The 26486-nt window shown below is 35.8% G+C and overlaps 1 protein-coding gene across 7 annotated transcripts in view; it reads left to right on the top strand.

The window, feature by feature from the left end:
• The window catches only part of NBEA (neurobeachin), a 505018-nt gene that overhangs the window by 415793 nt on the left and 62739 nt on the right, over positions 1-26486 (top strand). For all 7 annotated transcript variants that reach the window (XM_064441021.1, XM_064441019.1, XM_064441015.1 and 4 more), the window contains 3 exons: positions 2056-2168; positions 11651-11791; positions 19469-19588. In XM_064441021.1, the coding sequence (XP_064297091.1) occupies positions 2056-2168; positions 11651-11791; positions 19469-19588 (374 nt within the window). The remainder of the gene's footprint in view (positions 1-2055; positions 2169-11650; positions 11792-19468; positions 19589-26486) is intronic.

Here is a 26486-nt window from a genome sequence, read left to right as displayed (position 1 = left end):
TTGTGAAAGGGTGTTCTCACCTTTCCAAATGTTTCTATAAGGTGTTTTCAATTGAAGGTCTTTATTACTGTGAACTCTTTTCCATAAAACTTTTGATTCTGAGGAATCATCCCTTTTGCTTATGCTTTAGAATAGACTACAGTCACCTAGGTCATTCTCTTCCTGAATCTCAAAATTCTTTTAGTCTGCTGTCTACATAAGCACAAATGTGTTTTGTGGATGCTTTTGCACAATCTTCTGTTAAATTAATAGAGGATTCTGATGGTGAGAAAGACATTTATTGTGTAAATGAATGGTTTTATAAAGGCAGTATTTTATAGAACCTTAAATTTTACGGTCTCAAGAAACATTAAAAATCATATATAGTTAATCCCTTGCTGAAGAGGAGAATAATACTCTGACTTGACAAATGTGGAAAATGAGGCAGAATTGCCTTACAAGACATAGAGAACCCCACCCCACTGCCCCCCCCTCCCCGTTCCCCCCCAAGAAGGTAAAACAATTAATATTCTGCCAGAGAGTACCTTTCCTTTTCCTCCCTCACACAGATAAATTTTGGTGTATTTCTTGATTTAATTGTTTCATAAATTGTCGTTCTGTCCAAGAAGGTTTTTGCATTAATTCGTCATTGATATTAAAGAAGAAGTATTTTTTTTTCTATCTGTCTTTATTTGTGTGTGGCACACAGCGCTGGTATTGCTTTTTTAACGAAGTCGTATTTGTACCTAAGTTATTTTTTTACGTTCTTTTGAGCATGTATGTGTTCAAAATGTAAAAATGAGGACACACAGTTGTTAACAACATGCACTTTTCCTGGTTTTAGTGAAATGATGTCCAAGATAGAAACATGCTTCTTGTTCATCCACTTCTATTGAAAAAAACAAGGTGTTCATAAAGCAGTGAAAGTTTCACATTTCATTAAAGCAAAGCTGATTTTTGTGGAGAATTGCAAATGCTACTCAGAACAAGGAAGCCTGTGTTTTCCTGTGCTGGGCTTTGTACCCCAGGAATCTGTCCAGAATCTGGAAGGAAGCAGTTAGTGAGACAGGGCTGTAAATCTGCTGCAGGACTGGGAATTGTTAACCTGGGTTATTTCAGTCTGCTAATTATATTATATAAATACACACACACATATATTTATGACCTGATTTTGTATTTTAAGACTCGTTGCATATTGTGTGGTTCTCAGTAAATCAATATGGTGGATGGTTCTTTACTGAGCAACTTCATTTGTCTTATCACTGAAATATTAGATACTACTAAATACCAGCTGACACAGAAATAACAGCCTTTCCCAAACACACTTTTCCTGGCGATGAATTCGTAATTTTCAGTTCACTTTAGTTGCAGTTTGTTCTTTTGAAACTGTATCTAAAGGTGTGTTTTGCATGTTTGAGCTGCTGGGATGGTAGCGATGTTTCTTTTATTATGTTTGGAGCCAGTGGCCTGGAGCAGTCAGCTCTGTCTTTTAGGAAGAAAAGAATGTTTTTTAATTTCCAAAGTAGTTACGAAATAGTGTTAAAGCAAACATGAATTCCTCCACTTTGATTGCACTGTTGCAGTGAAATTTCACCACTTCTTCAGTGAAGAAGAGCCATGGGGAATAATGGATGAATATGGTCTATCTAGGATGGACATAGATTTGCAAACCTCAAATTTAGCCCCATGCTGTTGGACTCTCATTAATCTTTGCCAGCTAATGATACTGCATCCAGTTGCTGGGAAAACAATAGTCTAGTGGTTTTAAATTTCAACATTCATTATATGAAAATAGCTGCATGGAAATGAAAAAGAAAGCTTTATTGGCATGAAGTGTATTTTAGTTTATTTTGAAAGATACCGTGCTCTTTATATTATGCTGATTTCTGCATTGACTTCTGATTCAAGATCTGATTGCATCTAAATGGCTACTTTTGTCTGGAAGATTTATAGCTGATTCTGTCAAGTGGTGGGAACTGGGAACATGTGATGCAACAACAGTAACTGCTAGATTGTTTTTCAGCTGGAGAAGTGGACACTATTTTCTAATTCTTAAAACACTTTCTTTCTTAATAGGACGAACGTACAATGATCTGAACCAATACCCTGTATTTCCATGGGTTTTAACAAACTATGAATCTGAAGAGTTAGACCTGACCCTTCCAGGCAACTTCAGGGATCTTTCAAAGGTATGCTTCAATTCTGTTAAAGACAGTCAGCCAACCCTTTTAGGAAGAGATTTTATTTTATATTTATAGTCTGGTTAAGTTAGGGCTTTATCTTAAAGTCAGAAAAGTCTGAAATAGACTTTTCTATTTTAGAATAATTTTATACTGAATCTCTACACTCTGCTACTTCCATGTCCCTGACTGATCTGGTTCTAAACCTGCAACTCCTCCTTCTGACTTATGGATCATGAGTGCATCAGACCACTTGAACTCACTAATTATCTCCCTTAGTTTATGAAAGCTTATCCTTTGGAAATAAAAACCTTGGACTAATTTTTCACTTTGTTTTGCAGTGACTAGATGAGTAGTATAATAGCAGCACCGCCTTTGGTTTAACAATTATTCAGTAAACAAATATTTTGTATTTTAGACCCTGGAGTATCATCTGATCCCTATCATTATTTGAGGTTTTTGTCCTCCAACTGGACTTGGGCAGTTAGTGCTTTATAATAACACAGTTCCTAGTATTTGTTTCTCTAATAGCACCAGGCTGCCATCTATACCCAGCTCTGGTACTCCAGTTGTGTCAACAGACTGGAGAGGAGGTTGAGCATAGCAGAAGCATGTGGAAGGGCTCTACTTTTGGCCAGCTGGAATAAAGACAAAAAACAGGGTCTGAAACTGAGTTGTGGAAAGTATCTTTACCGGTTACTATCAACTAAGAAATTGTATGTACTTTCTTACCAGTGAAGGTGGGTAGACTTGCAACATCCCCAGTGTGAGGTTTCTGTTGTCCAGGAATGACATTTTCTTGTATCCTTGCCATAGTTTCTCAGCCTCAGGGAGAAGTTGAGTGAGGTTCAAAACCACAGGAGGCTGTCACTTGCTGGAAAGGAGCTGAAGGAATGAGGCTGGAGAGGAGAAAATGAAGCCCAAGGCCTGTTCTGCAGCCCTGTGCTGCAGCCCCTGCTTTACCTTCTGCTGCTGGTCAGGGATGAGAGTTTCTGGGGCTTCTGCCTTTAAGTCTGCTTTCCTTTCCTCCTCTTCCTGCAAGCACACAACCTGGGCAGCAACAGAGAGATCCCTGGGTATCTCAGAGTCTCACATCCCTGTTGAAAGAGTGTGCTTGCAGTACTTCCAGGTGTATTGTAAACGTTCATGGAAGCCTGCTTTTGTGAGACTTCCAGAATAATTTGAGTAGGGCTTGATTGCATAATAACGGATAGAAACACCTAAGTTTTCTCTCCCTTTTTTTCTTAGATAAATAAATAGCAAATAAAAACAGCAATTAAACTACATTCACAGTATGCTTCAGATGTAAACAAATAGGTTAAGACTCTACTTATGTTATGTAAAACTTCTGACCCTTCACAATATTGTAGGTACGTTTCACAAATGTGTTTTTCAGTTCTATAACACCATTGTAATCTGTGCCAGGAACAATGAAAGAAAATCCACAGTCTTGAGTTAAATAAAGACCAGGGACCATCTTGCACTGCCCTGTTCCCTAACGTGTATAAAAATATTTCTGTTTTAGAATTGTTTATAGTGATAAACCTTTCATTAAGATGCTTACACTTCTCAAAATCTCTCAAACTCACTTCTTTCTGATATTGATAGCACTGCGTGTGGTGAAGTGCAACAAGATTAGACAGTGTCTCATGAGTCCTTCGTTAGGTACTTAGTTTTGGTTGAATCCAAATTTTTATGGCAGCCTGTTGAAGTATGTAATTGCTACAGGAAGTAGTGTGATAGTTGAATAGATAGGTTTTCCTCATGAGTTAGTAAAGACTCATTATGGAATTAGTGCTTATATAGCTTATTAAGTATCACTGCACGCCTAGTAGGGCTCTCCCTTGAAAGGAAATGTAAAATCAGGTCCCTGGTTATTTATGTTTCTTCAAGAATCTGTGCAATGTCTACAGCAGTATTTTGCCTGAGGACATTTTCTTACCCAATTTTATAACTGCATTCTCTTACTAAAAAGTTACCAACAGTTCCTCTGGAAAAGCTGGGTTTTCCCCACTAAATAAACCACCTACACAGAACTTGTTAAGGAGAATGGTCTTTCCTTTCTGGCAAGATCTGGGCTGCATTTATCCCATGGATACGTGAGAAAACACATGTGCAATCTGTAAAGAGTTGTGGGATCGCTCAGGATAAAAGGGGTGTAATTGTTAAATTTTCCCAGTGTTTATTATAATAACATCTGATAGGTTTCATTTCACAATGATTTTAAAAGGAAAAATAGATTAATGACTTTTCGTAAAAGGCAGTGACCAGTTAATATGAAATGCCTTACTTTGTGCACTTTGGCTGTTATGCATTACTTGCATCCTGTTTCAATTTGTGCATTATCAGTAAAAATCATCAAAATCAGAACATATCTGAAGTATGTCCTTGGCAATTCTGTTTTCATTTTCTATATTGTCCTGTACCTGAAAGTAAGACCCTTCTTTCCTTGTTAGGGAGGTGAATCCTGAGGAGCCTAGTGCTTAAAAGCAGGAGCTAGTGATTTATTGCTCACATTATTGAACCAGGGTGTGCCATCAAGCCTCAGCCAGACCTCTGGGGCAGGCACACACAGTGTCCCTTCCATGAGGAGACACTTCCCTCTGTCAGATTTTACCCTGCAATGGAGAAATTCTCCTGCAGATTTGATGGCAAACCAGAACCTCCAGCTAAGCTGTTGATGAATAAAATCTCCTGTGTCAGTTCCTGACCTTCTGTCTTCCTGCAAGTTTGCCCTTCTTAGGTTTCACAAAGCTTCTGTCCTTAATATTTAGTAATTAATATCCCTCAAACAATCTTTTGAAATTATTTAGAATTCTAACACTATGACTTAGTGGTAAAAGCCCATGAAAGCAATGAAATTAAAAGAGAAACCACCTACCATGCTTTGTTTTGTTGGTTTAAAATAGTTTTGGTAGTTAAATATAGAAGCTAAATCTAACTCCTTTTAAAATAATTAATCTATGTATTACCGCACAAAGCTCTTACAAAGCTCCAGTGTCAATTATGGTGACTGACAGTACTTTTGAAATTTTTAACCTTTGATTTCTAGGCTTTATAGAATATGTTACACCACCGTTGTGATATCACAACTACTAAGTGAACATACACAACAAATGCAATTCTTATGTTTTGTGGAAATGGGTTAGATGTGTTTGGCTTGCTTACAATGTCAGTGACAGAGTAAAACATATGCCTTTTGCGTTTAGCTCAAACTTAAATATTTACATTTCTGCAAAGCCGTCTTGAACATGTAACTTGTCCTTTCCTTCCATTCCATTTTATTCTGTTTTTATGCAGCACTTCTTAGTGTGGTACTTTTACATCCAAATGTTACTTGTTTTCTCAGAAAAATTACATTTAAATAGTAGTCTGAGAATTCCTCAGCCCTTTTTCTTTGACGTGTCTGGAAATTCCCCTATCAAGGCTTTTTTTTTTTTCCTTTTACATATAATTTGAGATTTAAAACCAGGGCCTTTGGGCACTGAAGGTGCCGTAACAGTGGGATATATTGGACCTCTCATTTGATTAGACAGTGTAGGCTCAAGTTTTATTCATTACATATACAAGGTTAAAGGTTATATTTATTGTTTGACAGGATGAAAACCTAATGAAAGAGGCTGTCATAGATACATAGATTATCTTTTCACTATCAAACCACCAGGTGATCTGCTTATTTTCTTCTTTATTGAGATTTCCTTTGGAAGAATACCTATGGTATTAAACATTAGTATGGAAAATGAGTACACAGCCCGTACTGTACACTGAGGTTTTTTGGGTTTCAGCATAGTTAAAATGTGATATGGTTTGTTTGTGCAAAATTGTATGACTTTTACTCTTAAATTATAGTGAACTCATGGATTTGACATGCTGCATTGTCCCTGCTCATTAAAGTGTAAATGGGAATTTCTCCTCATTTACTTCCAGTCATACATCCTGTTAAATAAAATGATTTCTTCACCAGGCAAAGTAATACTAATATTGACATGTGTATGAGACATCACACGCCCATTCATTGAGTGGAAAAAAATTATATTTTGTTAATATAGAAGGTGTTTGACTGACGGGTGGTGATAAGCATAACCACTTTTCCTTATTACTGTGCCGTTTCAAGAAAAGGAAGTGATAAAGCCCCAAGGCTTCTAAATGTAATAATGCAAATGAACACATCGAAGTGTGAATATTTCAAGGCAAACAACACTTAATACTTCCAAAAATGTGTATGCCATGGACTGGAGTTTATGGGCTTAGCAAGAAAACTCTCACCGGAAAAATTAAATCCGTTTCTGTAACTTAAACTTCTCGCTTTACCACATGCAACTCTACCATCAGAAGAATAATGAGTTTGATTTAATAATGAGTTTGGTTTAAGACACGCAATTAAACATTTTCTTAAATAAAAGGTTTGTTTACTGAGTGAAACTCTGGTACTTTGAATCTGCCAGAACTCTTATATTTGATAATGTTGATATTGATATGCTGAAGAAAAGCTGTTTACAAATTTGGAAAAATAATTTATTTTAAACTTTAAAGTTCTATCCCAAGATGTCCTACTTAGAGGTTGTTGTTTGGTGGGTTTTTTTAATAAAAAAACAAGCAGTCAGGAAAAGCTCAGTCTGTATTCAGCCAGAGCCAAATAAAGCCACACTCAAGATTTCTTTTGTAGCCAGCTACAATTTTGTACAGTACATTACAAAAAAAGAGATAAACAGATAAGGTAGCTGCTCCATGAATTAGAGTCAAGATAAGCAGAATATTTCAGTGGCCAGATAAATAGGATATTACGGTCAGTTCTGCTCTCATGAGAGAATGCAGTTCTGTAAAGATAGGTAGCAAAACAGTGAATATTACATGAGCTAACATAACATGTCCAGTGGATATAAACACTAGATGTATTGACAATACACTGGTTCAAAGGCCAGATGTCTAAAGAGATTAGCCAGATAAAAAGGAATGACATGAATAGCAGTGTGTTTTTAATGTTACTTACTTTATTTTTACATGGAAAAAAAAGCATAAACTCAACTCTAACAGCGGCTTTTAGTACATCAGTAGCGAAGTGGCTGAATAGGCATTGTCATGCAGCAAGTTCTGCTTGGTTGGAATAAAGAATATCTTGTAAAACCATTTTATGAAAAGTTAATGCTATTTGATATGACTCCTTACAGAGGTTTGGGTTTTTTTTTTTTAATAAAAAGACAAATGGTGTGTTTGGAAAAAGCATTTTATAAAACATAGAAATAACTTTTTATTTAATGTTCAGAACAATTTGTGTGACTCAGATTCAGTTTCTGTACTAGTCTTCTGGTTAAGGTACTAGACTGAGATGTAGTACATAGATTGAGCTTTGCCTTTGTATTGTTTGTGCAAGTCATTTATCTAGTTTGCACTGCAGTAGAATCTCACTGAAGCGGACATAAAATTATTTTCTTCCATTACTGAAGATACAGGGATAGATCCATAAATAAAATTAATTTTATAGCCATGGTATCAGATTAAAACCATAGTAGATGAGTTTCTGGACTGAGAATGGCACTGTAACACTATGGAAAAGTGACCAAAACTCCATATACAAGAAATGTGAGAGACTACCGTTACTGTAGAACTTGTCATCTAGCAGGACACATGCCTCATCAGAGTAAAACTGAGTTAGCTGCTAGTTTGTACAACTGAGATTTAAAGTCTTTACAGGAAAAGCATGTCTTCACTGAAGGATGAGCTGTTACCATTTCTTTGGGTAATGGCCTTTTGCCACATGGACATTAAAAAACCTCTAAGGAAGCCAGGGTCAGACCTAATGGAATTTACTCCATGCAATTTTATTTACAGAAGTTTTCACTTTCAGAAAATGCCTGGCCGTTTGGTACACGCAAGCTGATCTATTTGTGGTTAATCAGCAAGTTTTTAAATTACACAACAACAAAAAAAGAGAGATTTGAGCACTTTCCATGAGCATTTTCAGTGTGTATGGTTTCCTGCACCAGGGGAGATTTAAGTCCTTTCCTTTAATGCGCAGAGAAGTGGTTCACATAGGGATCTCCGTTTTTGCACAGAAAAGGAGAAAAGGGGGATCAGCTGTTCCTTGTATTTTTTTGCCACAGGCCAGAGATAACTGATGTAACACTGAACCAGAAGCTGCAGAGTTGTATGAGCATGGTGCAGCTCCCAGCTCTCCTCCTTGTGCAGTGCTGCACTGACACAGCTGCACTACCTCTGAAATTCAAGTTGTCATCTATGCCTAAATGGTGCTGTGTTCGCATGCCAGCCTCACTAGAGCTGGCTCAGGGATTTCTAGCGCACCTTTGTACTGCAGGCTATAGTCGTACCTCAGTAGTTTACCCTGGAACACTAGAAATCTTTGTGGAATGACAGAAATGAACCTGTATCTCCTGAATCCCAGGCTACCATCCAGATCACTAGTTCATCCAATCCAGGATCTGTCCTGAGAAGCTGAGGTGAGACTTTCTAGCTGAAGACAAGCTTTACCTCACCCTCATTTCTTTCTTTGCTTCTCTGTGGGGCAAGGAAGGGTGATTCCCGGAAAAGATTTTTCCCAGAGATTTTCACATGCAAATTTCCATACCATGCAAGGAGAGAGATGACTCTCATGATATTTCACTTGAAGAGTCCATTTTATGCAGCAGATACTTTGTGCATTTCAGCATTTTTCTTCAAATGAATCCTAAAGTAATTGAAAGACAAATGGATTCTGACTCTGAAAAGAATAATGATGAGGATGAAGATAATCTTCAGAATAGAGCTTTTTAGGTTTATCATTTAATAAATTAAATATGTGTCTTCTGAAAGTAGATTATTTTAACTACTTGTGCAGGCATTTTTACATGAAAATGGGAATACACCATCTTATAACATTATATCTTTTATCTTTTAAATTGAAATAACACCTCTCCCTGAAGAACCTAGAAAATATGATGGTGTGTTTGCATTAGTGTTTTATGTGACTTTGGAAAATTATTGTCAAGTTCTTGAAAGAAAGTACCTTTTTCATTAAATACAACAATATATATACAATTTTTTTAAAAAAAGATAATTGTTTAAAGCTATGGGTTAAACCATCATTATAATTTTTCTGGTCTATAAAATAAAATACCTTGTAATTATTTCTGAGCATCAGTTATGCTTCACAGTTCTTGTTACTGTAATCAGTTTACAGTGAAGAATGAAAAGATAGTTTATTTGATGAAAGGCATCTGATCAGCTTCAAATATAGTTTGAAAGGCCTGGAGTTTTGATTCTTGCATTAATCATTATATCCCTTCTCTGCTGTGCCTTCAAACATATATGTACAATAATATCGTGACAGATGACACCTCTTTCTTCCATAGCCTTGGAATTCACTGCAGCATAGGGTAAGATGCACCTTCACAGTGGAGGGAAGAGATATTCTCAGGATGTTTTTCCATTACAAAATACAGTCTCACTGATTTGTCTGCCATTTTGTGCTTCCTTCTCAGAGGGGGTGAACGTTTCCTGTTAACAGACTAGGGTGTGAATTACTGCTTTAGCTTTTGAAATGTGCAGCTGGGGACTGGAATTTGGTCTGCCAGAGAAGTGGATGCGCAGTACCTGGATGAGGGTGATATCAGTAGGTCCCATGCAGTCCCCAAAGCAACCCAGAGCCTTGATATAATTTAGCAAAGTGCACATATATCTGCACAGTTGTTCAGTCTAATAGGAAAATAATGTCTTTTAATAAGTTACTCTTTGAAGACAGTGGTCGAACAACCATTTTATGTATTGGCAACTTATAGCCTATAATAATGCCAACGTGTTTCCTGGCAGGCAGGATGTGTAACGAAACTGGGTATAACAAAAATGCAAATATTTATTTCTTCTTCTTCCAGTAGTTGGGAAACAAGCCTGGAAAGCATTAGGGAATGGCTCGTACTTCTCTTTCAAGAATGTTTTGTGAGGTCTTGCAGTGCAATCTGCATCAGATAACACTGATCCTTAGGGATTACTCATATATTTTACACATATGAGAAGGCTATTAACATCTTTATGACACAGCAAAGTATTAAGCATCCAGAGTGTTTTGTGTGAAAAATAATGAAATCATAATATTTTAAAGTATGTGTTCATCAAACACTGCTATTTAAAAACAAGCACTAATATCTTAAATTGGAAAACAGCATGTTCTATGTCAGCATTTTTAACAGCCATCTCAAAAAACATAGCAGTGCTGAAGGAATAAAATACTTGTAGCTTTAAAACGGTTCAGTTGCATACGTGGTCTAGTGAAACACACTGATTTGACCTTGTACTAGTATTTCCATTCCACATGACTTCAGATTTTAACTTAGTAGAAAAATTGTGCTGTGGAATGAAATGCAAGAATGCCTGTTAGGATTTGAAAAGGGTCAAAATCCTTGAGTATATGTTTGTTTTCAAGTTGTAATTCCCTTAATAATATAAATTCTAACTCTTAATTTTTGATTAATACAAATTAAGTAATCATTTAAAATTATAATAATAAGTTTATACAATTGTTTGGTGTGGAAGTGTGCTGTCCTCTAAGTATTATATTCTGTGTGTCTGGTTAATTTTAATACAGAAGCTAAAATCTGAAGAATCTTTGCAGATCGGTAGTGAATACAGTAGTACTATCTCATCTGGAAAAACAGATATTTTGACATTTTATGTACGTTCTGATGTATTTTCTTTATCCCAGTGACTTTTGTAATGCAGAATAACAAATACATTTAGCAAAAAGTTATGCAATTAAGTGGGTTAAAAAGAAATCATAGAAAAGCATGTATCCCCTAAGTAGACATGTCAAAACCAACAGTTCCTACTACTGTCTTACATTCCTTGTGATTTTTACCTGATTTGTATAGAATGTCTTTTAAGTATGCTCAGAATAGAGCTTGAATTTGTGAATAATTCCCAAATTCTATTGTTTTTAAGTACAAAGCTTGTTTGTTTCGCTCAGGAAAACCTGGCTTTGTTCAGTCAGAAAGTCTGCAGGACTATGCATGGTTTTTAAGTATTTCTGCTTAGGATCACCAGACACCATCAGCAGTTCCGCGTGAAATCTTTTCATCATGAACTGTGCATTACAAAGTATCCTGTGTGAGCAAAAGTCAGTTTTCATTAGCTGTGTGATTATGGTGAATGACAGCAACAGAAATATTAGTTTGGCCTCAATGCATTTAAAATGCAGTTTTAGAAGTCTATTTCCAGAACAATGTTACTGAATTAATTGGGAAACAACTCATACTTCAAGAAGGTCTTGAAATTTTGCAGATGTGGATCACTTATATTTGTCAATTAAAATAAGGAAAGTCATAAGACTTTTAGTACACAAACCTTTGAAAAGATTACAGCAATCTGAAGGGATTACAACAGCATGGAATGAGTTTGGTTGCAGAGTCTCCTATGTAGTGAATCTTAATGCAGAATTAACCTATGACATATCAGACATGCCACCCTTCAGCTGATAATATATTTGACCTCTTATCCCTTTGTAGCCTATTGGTGCTTTGAACCCAAAGAGAGCAGTCTTCTATGCAGAACGGTATGAGACGTGGGAAGATGATCAGACTCCACCTTATCATTACAACACCCACTACTCTACATCTACTTCTACGTTGGCTTGGCTTGTTCGTATTGTAAGTATTTCTAGATCCTGGTTTTCATTTATATCTTTATCGACCGCATCTCTTCTGCAACTTAACGCCATTTTGATTTTTTTAACGGAGGTACCTTTCTATCAAAATCTCATTGTTCTTCCCTACCTTAACATATCATAAATTCTCTGTGTATACTCATCTGTAGTGATTCCTTCCTACCCAAACAATCTGAAATATATTTAGACACAAAACTGTGGTGGAGTAAAGACACATACGATGGCGAAAATCCATCTCAAACTAAATCCATCTAAAAAAAGTGTCTAGGAAATACAAAAAGCTGATACTACTTATATATCAGTTTATTATTTACAGCTAGGGACAGATATACACAATATTAAAGGAAAACTTTTTGTGAAAAGCACATTAAACTGTGTCAGATTGAGAGGGGAATTATAGAACCAGTTTTATACTAAAGCAGTATGGGGTAATATTTTATGCAAATGAAAGATGTTTCTCAATTAATAACTTACACCTTTCAGAAATGTAAAAATGTAGATTCTAACTTCAGACTGCTATTTCAATTCTGGAAACCACATGCTTAAATCCTATCCTCAAAATCAGATCTAGGGAAAGGGGCCAAACTTCAAAGAAAGAATAAATCTGAATTCTGTTTGTGTGTTAAGACAATGAATTACAGGAAAAGGAGTGTCGATGAGAGACTTAAGGTTTCACAGAGAAACCTGAATTAATGAAAAAATGAGTCACCATGTAATAACTGAACTTAAACTACACTCTGCCAGTAAAAATCTGTTGCATAAGGTGTATTCTAAGCATGTTTCACACACAACCAAGCAAAGCAGAGCTGCACAAAGCTAGACATCTGAGTTTTCACTCATCTCATCTTCCCTTAGGCATGTCCTGTTTTTCTGCTCAGAAGGGAAGAATTAATGTGTCTATGAATTCAGGATATACCTCTTCTTAACCTGTGGGAAACTAAGCGTTGATTACACTTCTATATGGGGTGATCACTATACTGCTTTTGAATGTTGCTAAATTATTCATGTACTGTGAATTCATTTTATGGTTCACATGTGCTTCTTTTTTGCCTTAAAGTATATTAGAAACAGTGGTTTTATGTGCAAGTTTATCTATTAATTTTGGCTGCTATTCAACAAAAGATCCCCTCTTGCTAGTCGGCAAATCCTTAGGTCTGAAAGTCTGTTTACAGGCTGAATGTACAACACACCAAGGAGTATTCATTTCCTGTATTAGGCTAATGCTGTGTCGTTTTACCACTGTTGTTTATGTAGTACTGTAGGTGTTCTTGCTCTCTTTCTTTTCTTCCCTTCCCTAAAAGAGAGAACAAGGTCTCTGCCTTGATGGCCTTGCAATATAGACCTCACAAATTATGTTTGTTAGTGCAAACAATATATGTGAGAATAGAAAGCAGAAAAGAAAAGGAAAAGCAGTGCCTTCCAGGGAGAAGATTGCTGATGGCAAGAAGGTGAAAGGAGCAAAGGGAAAATTTAAATACAGGGGCACACCTGGATAGGTATTTTAAAGATTATTTCAATAGGAATGACCAGCAAAGAAAAGCAATCACCAGTGGGAGGAGACAACAGAAGTGACAGGGAGACAGACGTGGGGAAAGTTTAAAGCTCAGAAAAGGGAAAAAAGAAATAACATGATGAGATTGGATAGGGCTGCGTATGGAAATCCAAAAGAAAGATTTGAAAATAAGTGCATATAGAGACAGTATAAGATTATAGCTATGGGGATTATAAAGTCATAGTGATCCTTAGAGAGATATTTTTTGCTACAAAATAAAGGATGAAAAATCCTAAGGGAGAAGATTATGCCAGTGAAGTTGATAGACAAGGCTAAGTCAGATTTCTGGAAATTAAAGTAGGATTTCTTGCTCACAAATTTTTTGAGCTAGTGTTTTTGTATAAGTTTGTGAAGAAGACTGTGTAAGAACACTTTATAAGAAGTAAATTACAGTCTAGTCCAGGAAGGGGAAGGTGGCAATAAGAGATGCAGAGATTCAGACAGAAAAATGCTTTCAGTATTTTAAGAGATTGGAGAAGGTTTATGGGAAGAGATGTGTTACGGTAGAGCTTTTGGTAGAAAGTGACAAGAAACTGAGAATGAAAAAGAGGAATGGAAAGTAAAATCACGGGAGAAGACTGCATAGACCAAAGAATGAAAGAAAAGGGAAAGAAAAAAGAGAAATGGAGAGAAAACAAACAAACAAACAAAAAGCTATGACAAAAAGTATACTGAGAACGAGATAGTCTAGATGGAAGCAGAACAAAACAGTATGGAGTAATGGGGATCCAGGAGGAGAAACTACATGCCTAGACCTTTGTATTGGAGGAAACAGTAGTTGAAGCAGGAAAAGTATTCTCTGCCACTCTGAAGTATGTATATAGAGTTGTATAATTGCCACAAAACCTTAAAATTTTTTTTTGAATCTCACTTTTGGGCTTTGACAGATGCAATCTGGTTCCTGTCAGTTCTTTTCAAAACATTGCTTGTAATACCGTATTTCTGAGTCAATCCCATGATAATCTGCTCCCTACTGCCTTATATTTTTTTTCTGTTGCTTTTCTTTATCTGACGTATCAGGCTACTTTTATAAAAGGCACTTTCTGCCTTAGCCTCAGTTCTGTCCTGTTTAATCGATTTGATATCATCAATCTCTGCTTCCGTTTTATCATTAATAAATTTTTTCATTGGTAGTAGTTTTCTCTTGAGTTCTTTTGTGTACTAATAGTGTCCAGTAAAGATCCGTCTCTAAAAGTGACCTGTTTCATTATGTTTTCAAAAATGTGACAGTGGCTTAGCATATAATATGTTGAAGCTACTGATAATTACAGTAACTATAATAATTTTAGTATTAACTTTTGTTCTTCTGCCTTTCATTATACTTAGTAAAATAGGGTGTAATCCTTAGCTGAAGCTATGGGATACTAGTGCATCTTCAAAGCTTCTGTTTGTATTTTCTGTGAGCTGGTTGGTAAGAATGCTACGAGAAAAATGAAGGCAATTTCAGGATAAGCAATGGTTCAGCTTCACCAGGCCATATATCAGATTGATTATGGCCACTTTGGAGGGTTATACAGCTGACCCTGAAACTCTCCCAGAGCAAGACAATGCATCCACCTTCTTTCTGTACAGGTCCCCCCCACCCCATACATGTGTGCATGCACACACTCATATGTGAATTGAAATTATAATTCTTAATTAACCCATACATGTTGATTTAAACTAATCTGTTGTACATTTCAGACCACTACATCATGCTAGAATTCTGAAAGATCAAGAAACAATCCTCTAACTAACTTCATAAGTAATTAACTGAGCCACATCTAAGAAATATTTAATGTTATAATTACAAATTAATCCCACATGATCTCCAGAAACATTAGGTTTATATCCAAAATCAACTGTTTCTTGAAAGTGATTGGCTTTTTTTCTAAGTTGACAGGTAGATTGTTAAAGGTTAGATAACTACAGAGGTAGGTAATGAATGTGAAAGTCTACCCAATTGTTCAGACAGGTTAATAACGATGATAAAAACGAACAGAGAACACCATGATTTGTATAATAGTGCCTTCCTCTCCTTTGAGGTGTTACTGAAATCAAACCATGGTTAAACATTTTTGCACATCGCACATCTTCAGATCTAAACCTAAGAAATTCAACTGATTCCTTAGGAAATCCGAGCCAACATCACCCACAAGTTTGCTCCAGCAAACAGAATGAAAGGCATTCTGGAAAGGGATGCACAATTCCGCTGACACAGTTCCATTTGTGTGTCAATGAATTTAAATAGTCGTAGTTTATGGATATGTTACCTTACCACCTAGTTCAAGAGTATATTTTTTCACATGCTTTCCATATGGGCCAGTGAATGTTTGAGTTGCAGTAGGTAGAATAGCTTAAAGAAAGAATCCTACATCAGAATGCCATATATCCCAATGACTTGAATGTCAGCCTGAAAGACAGGTAGAAGAAAACAGAGAAGTAGACAGAAGAATTAATTCTGGCTTGAAAGTGAGTATTATCATTGTTTTCACATTTTCAGGTGAAATAGGCTAGGGCTGTGCTGCAGTGGATGCTCTCAGTAGTTGCTATCAGAGAAGCTGCGTTTCCATGAATCAGTTACATTGTCATTGCGACAAAGACCAGTATTAGACAGCATGATTCTTTAACGCTGTGGTCAAGAAGTTTGCAGGGAATAATTGATTTCCAGTTTCTGTTACAATAACTAAGTGCTTGTACAAGGTAGAAGAAATTCTGGATTTATTGTGAGTCATGTCTGATTGAGCCAAAACTAGTTTTTAGTGAGATTCAAAAGTGGGGAGGTCTTGAAATCCTCTTGTAAACAGAAGTGAATCTGTGTCTCCTATCTGGAAGGTCTGCTGAGGACAGACACAGATCCATCAGACAAAAGGTGTACGTCACACTGACAAAAACCCAAATCCTCTTACAAATGGCTGAAAAGACGTTTTTGTTTGACCTAAGATGTCTCAGAATGACACATCCGTCCTCTTCCTTCCCCTACTCCCACCATAAATGATTCAATGGCACTGTTAAAAAGGGGATGGAGAGAGAGAAGTGCTGTTGAATAGAAAAATTACTTGTTCCCACAGCTCAAGCTTGTGTGCATCGTAATCAAGTACCCCACAAATTTCTCTTCTTGCTGGCAGTGAACAAGGTGTGAATTTTATTCAGAATATTAGGAAAGAGTGAGATGGGGTTATAATGAAAACATTGTGCAGTTTTATAGCTTTCACAGGAACAAAACCTTTACATGAAATGACAGTAATTGGTATCATAGAATAACAGTATTTAAATGAGTATATTGAATACAGATATGAATTGTATTTATATAAGCACTTGACTTTCCAGGGAATAAAATTTATCTTAAAATTATGTGAGAGGTCTGAGATAAAGCAAGTGAAAGCTCTGAATTTCTGCTAAGGATTAAAAATCCAAAAAGATAGGCACAACAGGTCATAGCAGGATAGCATAATAGGGCACCCTGTAGTGCTCAGCTATTAAAAGTTTAATCCTTGGTTATGAATTTTATTGCTTTTGTGTATTTGTCTCAGATGCTTAAAATAATGTTGTCATGGAATTTTGGATTAATATTTTTACATGATTTATTGTAATTATATAATTTTTCTCATTTCTGCCTGTTTTTTTAATCCATCAACTGCTTCTGATTTCAGAACCTCAGCAGTGACCCACAGCCTGCTGCACAATGATATTCACAACAAATCACATGTGTCTTATATGGAAAAAAAGTGATAGGTTGCGGTTAGTAGAAGACAGAATTATTTGTGCTCAGATCAACAATATATGAAGTTTTTTAGTAAGGGTAAGCTAGAAAAATAGCATAATTTGTAAAGATTGCTATTGCAAATATATACAGAGAATTGGAGGATAAGAATTTAGTTAACCAAAATAACTCTAATGTTGAAAGAATTTAATGTACATTTAATATTAAAATTATAATATTAATAGAATTTTAGGCTAAATTAATATAATCCAATTCCTGTGCATATTTTTTTCAGTTTGCTAGCTCTGGGACTGAATCATAAGCTTTTTCATTTATATTTTACATGAAGTGCGCTGTATGAAGCACTGTAAAATCTAAACATATAAAAACTTAATTTCTTTTCTTTCAGAGTTACAATTCATTGTGATACTTTTGTTCTGCTCACCAAGTTGAGCTGCTGTTAAATTTTAATGCTCTATTGAAATTATAAACCTCTTCCTCACTTGCCACACGCTCTTTCAACATTCCTGAGTGCACACAAAGTCATTGTGCAGTGGGAGTTAGGGTCCTCCAACAAGAAATGCTATTGTGCTTATTTTGTATTTAATGTAATTATTTTTAGTTAATTATTTAACACATACTAGGATTCGCTGATGGGAGTAAATGCAGTGATGAAAGTGTATTTCTTAGTCTGTTACCTGTTCTTTTGAATATATCTTTTTAATATAAATCTCCAATGTTTTAAGAGAAAAAAAGACATGGAAAAAAGTCCACCATTCAATTAGCAGTAGAATGTCTTGCATTATTATAATGAAAACAATTCCATATTTGCAGTGACATACACTGAAGGCTAAGGTACTGTCCGTGGCTAAAAACAAAAAGAACAAAAAAATCTTTGTTCGAATATAAACAAGTCCGTTAAGGTACTTCAAAGGTACTGGCATACTATGATGATGGTAAGAGAGATATCTCATTCCTTCTTTAGAGAGAGAAATTCAGAGCTTTTTCTCTTCTTTGAAAGAAAGTAGTCTGTGTTGACTGTTGTGTATGATAGAAAAGATTAATTGGAAAGACATGCAGAGTAAAGATTAGAGAAACAATGGTCTCTGGAGGTCTGAACTCCCTCTTTTATTTTCCTCCTCTTTTTGGATTCTTTCACTACCTTTGCATCCATGCTTTCCTTATATGTATTTTAATTTCTTTTAGATGCTATGGAAAATGAATTACTTCAATCCTCTTTAATCTCGGGTAATTTAAACACAATGTGTATAATGTGACATAATTCCCTTAAAACTTCTTCATTAGTGGAGGAGTTCCCTGCTTTGTTAGAAGTTTCAAAAGAGGAAATAGAGGATATATAGAATAAAATTCAAATAGTAGATGGGTAATACTGTAACGAGAATGATGATCTGGTGATTATGAACTTCCTCGATTAATGAAATTTCCAAATGATCAGGACATGCAAGGAAATAAATTTGGGTGTGAATTTAATGAAAGGGACACTTTTTCAAACATTCCCCACCAGACTTTGGCAAAGAGGAAGAAGTAGTTTCTATCCATGTGGGCATATTGCCAAATATTAATTGAATGAGAGAGCTAATGGAGTGGTGCTGGAAAACCAGGGAGTTGGCAATGATCTCGGTAATCAGGTTCTGCTGTCAAATTAAGGATTTGGTCCCCTGTTAACCCCTCCCCTGCAGTGGAATGCAGTGGCATAAAAATGGGTTCTCCAGACTGCCTCAGTCTTGAGCTCTTCCTACCCAAATGTTAATAGCTGTTTCTGTTTAGTAAGTATTGGCGTTTCAGATAGAATTAGCAAAAGTAAAAGCTCTAAATATTTAACCTCTGTACCTCTGTCCCAAAGTAACACTAAAACTAGATATCTTGTAACCATAGTCAGCCTCATAATGACTGTACACCCATTCTGCCCACTGTGAGGCAAAATGGAGCCTCCTGAGGTCTTTTAAATTAAATAAAAATAAAAGGAAAAACCAGACAGGGGATTTCTTAAGATTTTATTTTGGCATGCCATCTTACAGGAAGTAAACAAAGCATGGTAATATAAATAACACAAAGAGTGTTTACAGTGGTTGGAGTGAAGTAGGCAACCATGAACTGGAACTGAGCTACAGAGGTCTGGCAATGATGGGTAATTAGTCCTATGGAAGAGTGCATATATAAAATAACCTTTCCTGTCAGAACTCAAGATCTGTGTGTGCAAAATATGTTAGTGCCAATAAATGTACTAAGATATTCGGTACAGATACCCATGCATAGGTATAACTATGAGGTGCCATATTTTTCTTTAGTTCTGCCTTTATGAAGTATTTTGATCTTCAAAAGTAATTTGGATTTCATTAGAAACCTGCCGCACAATTCCTTCTGTCTGCTGTTTTGTTAATCTGTCTTCATTTCATTGACTACAGGAGCCCTTTACAACATTCTTTCTAAATGCAAATGATGGCAAATTTGACCACCCAGATCGAACCTTCTCTTCAGTAGCCAGGTCTTGGAGGAACAGCCAAAGAGATACCTCAGATGTGAAGGTAATGTGTACATTAAATAAATTGATAAATGTGCATTTTCATTTATGGTATTTTGTTTTGTGTAGGGCCAGAGAGGGGTTTCTATTTCATATGTTTATATTCAGTACACTAGGGTTAGTTTAAATATAACGTAGATGTTACTAAAGATTATTGTTTGAACAGAAACAATCAAAGATTCTTTGAAGTTGAGTGGACAAAAGGTGTTTTGTTTTTAGAGAAAAACAACCTAACTGATCTAATTTAGGTCAGATAATCAGGAGATGGAGAAAAGCCCAATAAATTGTTCTTTCCTGCTGTTAACTCAATATTTGGCCCACTCCATAAAACACAGCAGGAATTGGATTTGACCTTAAAGTGTCATATTGTTATAGCTTGCCTAGCTCTGGGTTTGCATTGCCTGGGGCAATTAATAAAGCATTAATGACAAGACCCATTTAAAATGTTGGCTTTTCTGTACAGCTTTAGCTTTTACTTGACTGTGCCTGGGGATATTATGCAACAATACACATTAGATTAAAACAACTTCTACAGGATATACAGAAACAGCCGGAGAGCATGGTGATTTTACTGTTGTTATTCCTTACCTATTGTTAAATACAAAGGGTTATTGTTCATATGCACAGGACCTTATCAGAAAGAACCTAATATAATAATAAATCTAATAATATTTTGAATAATATGGACCTATCTTGATTCTCATTTTCTAGTAATAAGGTAGGCAAAGGTTGCAGTATACCATTAATTGCTCTTTTTTTAAAACTTTATTTTAAAGTGTGTATATCTCTCTTCTGTTTTGATACTGCCAGTTGTACTAGGAAATGCTAAAGTCAAGGTCACATTACCATTATATTTTTTACTTACCCTGACAAAAGAAGATCTAAATTTGTTGATTTTTTTTTTTATTCCAGAGCTCCTGTTTGCATAAATACTCCAGCAGTCTCAAAATTGTATGTGGACAAAACATGTTGTTATTATTCAGTTACTAGTTAGAATAACGAACTGTAAATTGTATGGCCATCTTAACATATGGGAGAAAATGCTTTTTAAAGAAAAGAAATTAACTTGATCCTCTTACAACCCATTTCATGTTTTTTGTATGCTGCTCTGGAAGTCGATATTTTACATACTATCACCGTTACCTTTGTAAGAAAAACAAAGGAAGTTTCAACACTTGGGATAAATTCAAACTGATATCTGCTATATTTGAAATGCAGCCATTTCTTCAAATTCAAAATGCCGACATTCTGATTTTTCCCTTTCAATGAAATCTGGTTTTCCTGGTATTCCACCAGAATGTCTGGGAAAATGGCCTCCTAGGAATGGGACTGAAACAAAAGATAAGAACCTTAAATTGAGGAATAATGGAAGGCAGTTGGAAGTGACTGTAATCTTCTTGTCTGGCTTTAGTACACAGGAGGAGGGCAGTTAAATACATGAAGGCATTGCAAAAGATAAAGGAATAACTGGACAGACGGAGGGATGCTATTCAACTAGGGTATATAATTAGTGAAGGGATTCTTCCTAAACTAGCAACAAAATGAGTTACCAGTAAAACAAAGAACTGAAATGTTTGTATGAAAATACGAGAAGCCTTGTGAACCAAGTGGGGTAATTTAAACTGCTGCCAGCTGCTGCAAGGATGTGGGAATTATGGAAGGATAACAGTTGCATTACAAAATGTATTCGTATTTAAAAAGTCCAAGTTGTTGAAATAAAACAAGTATTAAAAAGATGCTCAAAACCAGGTACTCACCTTCAGAGATAGAAGGCAAAATGTGAAGATGTGGGGTAGCTATGTACTTTAATGTCACTGAATTTAACCAAGGGAGTTAGGGATAACTTGGATAAAATAGTAACAATTAAGGAACAGAGTTGCATTTGGGGAAAGACTGTAAAATAATGTATTCTAGAATACATTTGGGAGTCTGCTGTAGAGCCCCAAAGTCAGATTTAGGTGTACATACATTTCTGTTATGCCATTAGAAAGAGAAATGCTACTTGGAGGTAAGTCATTACAGAAAATCTAATATGGGAGGCACAGATGAGCTATGTTACCCAATAAATGTTTTCTTCAGATAATCCCTGACCTGTCTGTTCGGGGATACTTTAGGGAGTAAAGATGCTGTTTAAAATATGGTTTTGTTAATTAATGAAGATACAGGGAAGGTGGGTTTAGAAATTAACAGTGGATTGATTTATTATAAATTGATTCAGCTTATGATAAAAATAGATAAACAAAAGCAGATTCAAAAATAAGCTAGATCTTTATGGGGTGCTGAAGCAAATAGGAGAAGTTCATAAACTATCTAAATAAAAAAAAAAGAAAAATTAACTAAAAAGGTAGAAATGAGAGATTTTAAAAATGTAGTTGATGTATTGCATCATCAAATTAATTTATTTTATGTTGATACAAAGCCACTACTGGAATAAGTCTACTGAAGTACACTTCAGTACCCTAAGCAATATATGTCAATGCATTGCTTTTGTGTTCAGTTTAACAAGGAAACTGGAAGATCAGCAGGACGGCAGAAAGCTTATAGTGACTCTGAAGCTATATCCTTAGCATTATAACAACTAGAATATCTCATGGCATCTAAATTCCACCTGAAATAGTCTGATTAGTCATTAATTTTTTACAGAGCTCCAATGTTATTAGAGAACAGAAGTTTTTGCTTTCACCTTGTTCAATTTTTAGTATCTGTTCATGCTGGATAAAGCAAATTGTTAGTGCTTCCTTTGCTGGGAACTAGCTAGAGGAAGCATATACCCAAACTGGAGTGAGCCGTAAGAGGAACAGCAAATGTGTTTAAGGAGTTGGAATCAGGAAGATAATTAATGTCTAAAAGTGAAGACATGGTATCATAAATGCTATAAAATATGCAAACATATGAAAAGGAGAAGAATTATTTGTCAGGGAACAAAGAGGTAAACCTCAGAGGAAAGGGATCAGAGTTGAAAAATGCTTATTTAGCCAACAAAGAGTGAAAAGTTAAAGTGGAATTGAATAGTCTCTGAATTTGAATATCCTCACAAGGGGAAGTAGTGAAACGCTTATTTCTCGAGCTTAGTAGAAATGTAGACTGGCAAAGGACTGGAAAAGCATCAGGGACAATCATGAATTGGCAAAAGGATGCGCTAGTTGACCCTTTAGGCCCTTTCCATTTGTAGAGTCTGTGTTTCTTAGCGATAAATCAAGAATGAGTATAGCAGCTAATTGTTGCTGTTGTTTGTTGCTTAAGATCTTAATGAACTGCATTTCTCAATGCCATGACATCAGGGCCAACTTTTCCCTGAGGCCTCAGAGTTCATTTTGCAAAAGGATGGAAAACTGAACTATTATTAATACTACAAATACCCTATTTTTTCAGATTAGTTGTGCTACTGCTTGGAATGCCTTACAGGCTTTTAAAGCATTTTAATCAAGTTTTCAGGGGCTGGAAAAGCAACGACCTTTGGGGAACCACCAAAAAAACCCCTCAAAATATCTGCCCATTTTGCCCGCTCTCCTAAGAGCAGCAACCACTGTCTTGTGCAACAAAAGACCTTCAGCTCTGAGAGTGTGAAACATCCAAAAATTCATGTTCAGCTGTCTGGTAACTTCTAATATTTATCTATCAGTCCTGCGAGAAAGTAGATAGTGTGGAAAAGAGAAGATATATAGAGGTTGCATGTGAGTACAAAATCTTAAAGCATGTTCTCTGTCAAAGGATTCTGCATATTTGTGTAGCTTCTTCTGGCTGAACACAGTTATAAATGGGGGTCTTTGGCAGTGTGGATTCCCATGTGATATACATGCTATAAATAGTTTTCCCACCCTAAAGATTTTTCAGTCTTTATAGTAAATATTAGGTGTATGCAGTATGGACTACCCTTCAAAGTAGCGAACTTTCAGAATTGTTAAGAATAGCAAGTGTTCATTATTCATGTATTCCTTATCATGTATTTGAAATTCATCTGAGCTGCTTTAAGTACATTTAATCTCTGATCTCACTAATCTCATTAATTACTGTGGCACAGGTTATGAAATTATTTAAAAACAGCATGTGTAATGAATTAATCTGACATTCTTCAATGCTGTGTATTGTAAGATGGCCACAATTTTTGCTTTCAAGTAGCATATTAAATAATGGTACGAATTGCCTTAATTCTTTATTATCAAGGTCTAATTAAAAAATCCTTTTAAAGTTAATTTTTTTTAGGAAAGTAAAATCGGTATATTTCTTTCATCAGTTATTTTTTAAGAAAGAGGGCTATGAGGTGCTGTATTCTTAAGTGCTTAAGTCACTTCAGAAAGGGGGCATTTTTAACTAGTAAATTGAGATTTTTAAGCAATGCAGACACTTCCCACAACACTGTTCTTCTGCAGCCTCAGTGTAGTTTTAAAGGAAACATCCAAATCACTTTTAAAAAATTCTGCCTTAAAGTTTAAAAAATAAATACCCGATATTTGCAAAGGAATGTATATCTCTTTAGGAAGCTGCGATTCTGTGGGTCAGTCTCCTTTTTGCACATGCATGTGTCCTCTCTGGCATTCTTGGTGACTTCACGTATGTAAAGGGAGAGAGGGAAGGAGGGAGGGAAAAGGGAGAGAGGGAGAAACAGAAAGAACATGTCAAGTCTCCTCTGGAACTAAATTGTTTCACATTGAGCTAATAAAAACAGGGCTGTGGCAGTAGTTTGATCAATCTGAAAAACAAGCCATAATTGCTACCTCTTGAATTGTGGCAAACAGTACACCACCTTTGAAAAATGTAGCATGTGATAGATTATTGCTCAATGGATGATTAAAGATCTACTTAGACAATTTTGTTCTGTACATTTGGGCTGGTTTGGTTATTTTTCAAAGAAACCTGTTCACCTACAGTGGGTGAAACAGAATTAATACGGTATGTGCTGTATTAGAGTGGTAACACACAAGGGAGAACCTGGATAACAGGGTTTATTTTATTGTGTCTCCCTTTATCAACATCGACCTTCTCTCGAGATAATCAGTACAAGCTGGAGGAAGAATGAACATTCACAGAGTGACCTTTGAGGAAACAAGTCACCCGGAAATGACCATAACTTGGCCAGTCAGCTTTCACATTTTTTCCTTTCCACCTCCCCCCTGCTCCAGTTTTTGGTAACATTGACTTCCCCAGAACCTCTTGTTCAGGCACTAATCTTTCCTAATGCCTCTCAAACTTGTTATATTACTTTTTGAATAGTGTGTTTAGTTAGAAGTTAGAAAGGTAGCTCTGACAAAATGTCATTAAGGCACCTTAGTGTGAATTAACGCAGTTAATGGAGGTACTCATGACTGACTCGTTGACCCAGTACTAGGCTCTTGTGGAATTAATGGATACCAGGGGATCAACCTTTTGGGAGGAAAAGAAAGAAAGAAAAAGAAATGGCAGCTTTAAAACCTTGAAGTGAATTATATTAGAAAAGTGAAAACGTCTGGGTTGGATTTGATTTCATTGGGAGGCCATAAAGTGGTATACCCTTAGCAAAACATATTAAACAGAAACGTCAGATTTGATGCGAGTGGTGTACAATTATGATAGTGTTAATAGTGGTCCTTTATCACCCCAAGACATATTTTTAAAGTTTAATTTCTCAGCAGCTTGGATTTGTCACAAGCCTGTAAATTAGAAAATGCATTTGGGGATGTTTTCTTATATGAAGACACAAGGCATATAATACTGTTAACTATACCTTGGGGTTTTAGTGTAGCTATTAAAATAAACTAGAGATCACATTTACAGACAAGAAATGTCTGTTACAATATTCATTTTACCTTTTTTTTTTACACCCCTCAGTAGCTTTACTGCATCGTTCTTCATCTGAGAAGAGCCAAGCTTCTCGGGCAGCTTGAAAGGTAGCTGACTATTAAATGATAGAAAGCTAACCTGTCTTATTAGAAGTGTGAATGAAAGGGGAGCAGAGGAGGTTACCAGCTTGTGAAATGTCAAGGACAACTAGACAGAAATTACTGCAAATGGATTTAGATCACTAGAATCCCTATTTTTATTAACTCTTTGAACTCTAGATATTTATTGTGGTAAGAAATTACCCATGACAGGTTATGTAGTTGGAAAGATTTATTTAGAACCTTTGATATGTTTTTGCAAGAGTGAAGAAACCAATAAAATTTACTGAATTGCATCACTTAATGCAAAATTATATATCAGCTGAATGGCATACAATAACAATATGCATCTAAATTGCTTAATTGGTCTGTGAATATTTTAAAAATACCAGACTTTTTAAAAATATTGGTCGTCTTTGTCTTTTTTCTTTGCATTCCCTCATTTTATGCCTGCAAACTGATGTAACTGCTGGGGAAGCTTTTTTATGTAGTTATTTTTGATGTTTTCCTTCATGTCCTGATTTACACTGGCTGACTCAATGTTTATAGTGTAGGAAAATAATATTTTGAGATTTGTCATTCATGAACATTTGTAGGTTGTAACTTGAACTTCTCAAAATCATGGTAGCTTCAAACAGGCATTCTTTTGCGTAGACCTGGCTTTGTGTTGACCTTTTACCACTAGTGCCACTGAAGGTGCAGTCAGAGTTTTAAGGATCCACTTATCAACTATTCTGTCTGTCAAGTGGAAAGCAAACTGGGAGACAGAAGATCCTCTGTGTCCCATCCTCTGGTGTAAATACCATCACTGAGATACATTTTTCCCCTGGTAATTTCTGAGTCTCCTTGTGAATTTAACAATGACCCTTCTAAAGGAGGAAGTCGGTGATTTGTAAGAAGCTGTGTTATATGGCAAATTGCACTCTGCATAAAAATGAATGAAAAATAGCAGATCCTGTCATAAAAATATGCAATCTTAATCTCCGATCTAAAGACCACGGAGGCTGATAAAAACATTTATTTTGGCTTCTGTGTGATGAACATGTG

This window comes from Phalacrocorax carbo, chromosome 1 (assembly GCF_963921805.1).
Source record: "Phalacrocorax carbo chromosome 1, bPhaCar2.1, whole genome shotgun sequence".
NCBI classification, from domain to species: domain Eukaryota; kingdom Metazoa; phylum Chordata; class Aves; order Suliformes; family Phalacrocoracidae; genus Phalacrocorax; species Phalacrocorax carbo.
This window is presented reverse-complemented; position numbering and strand designations above follow the sequence as displayed.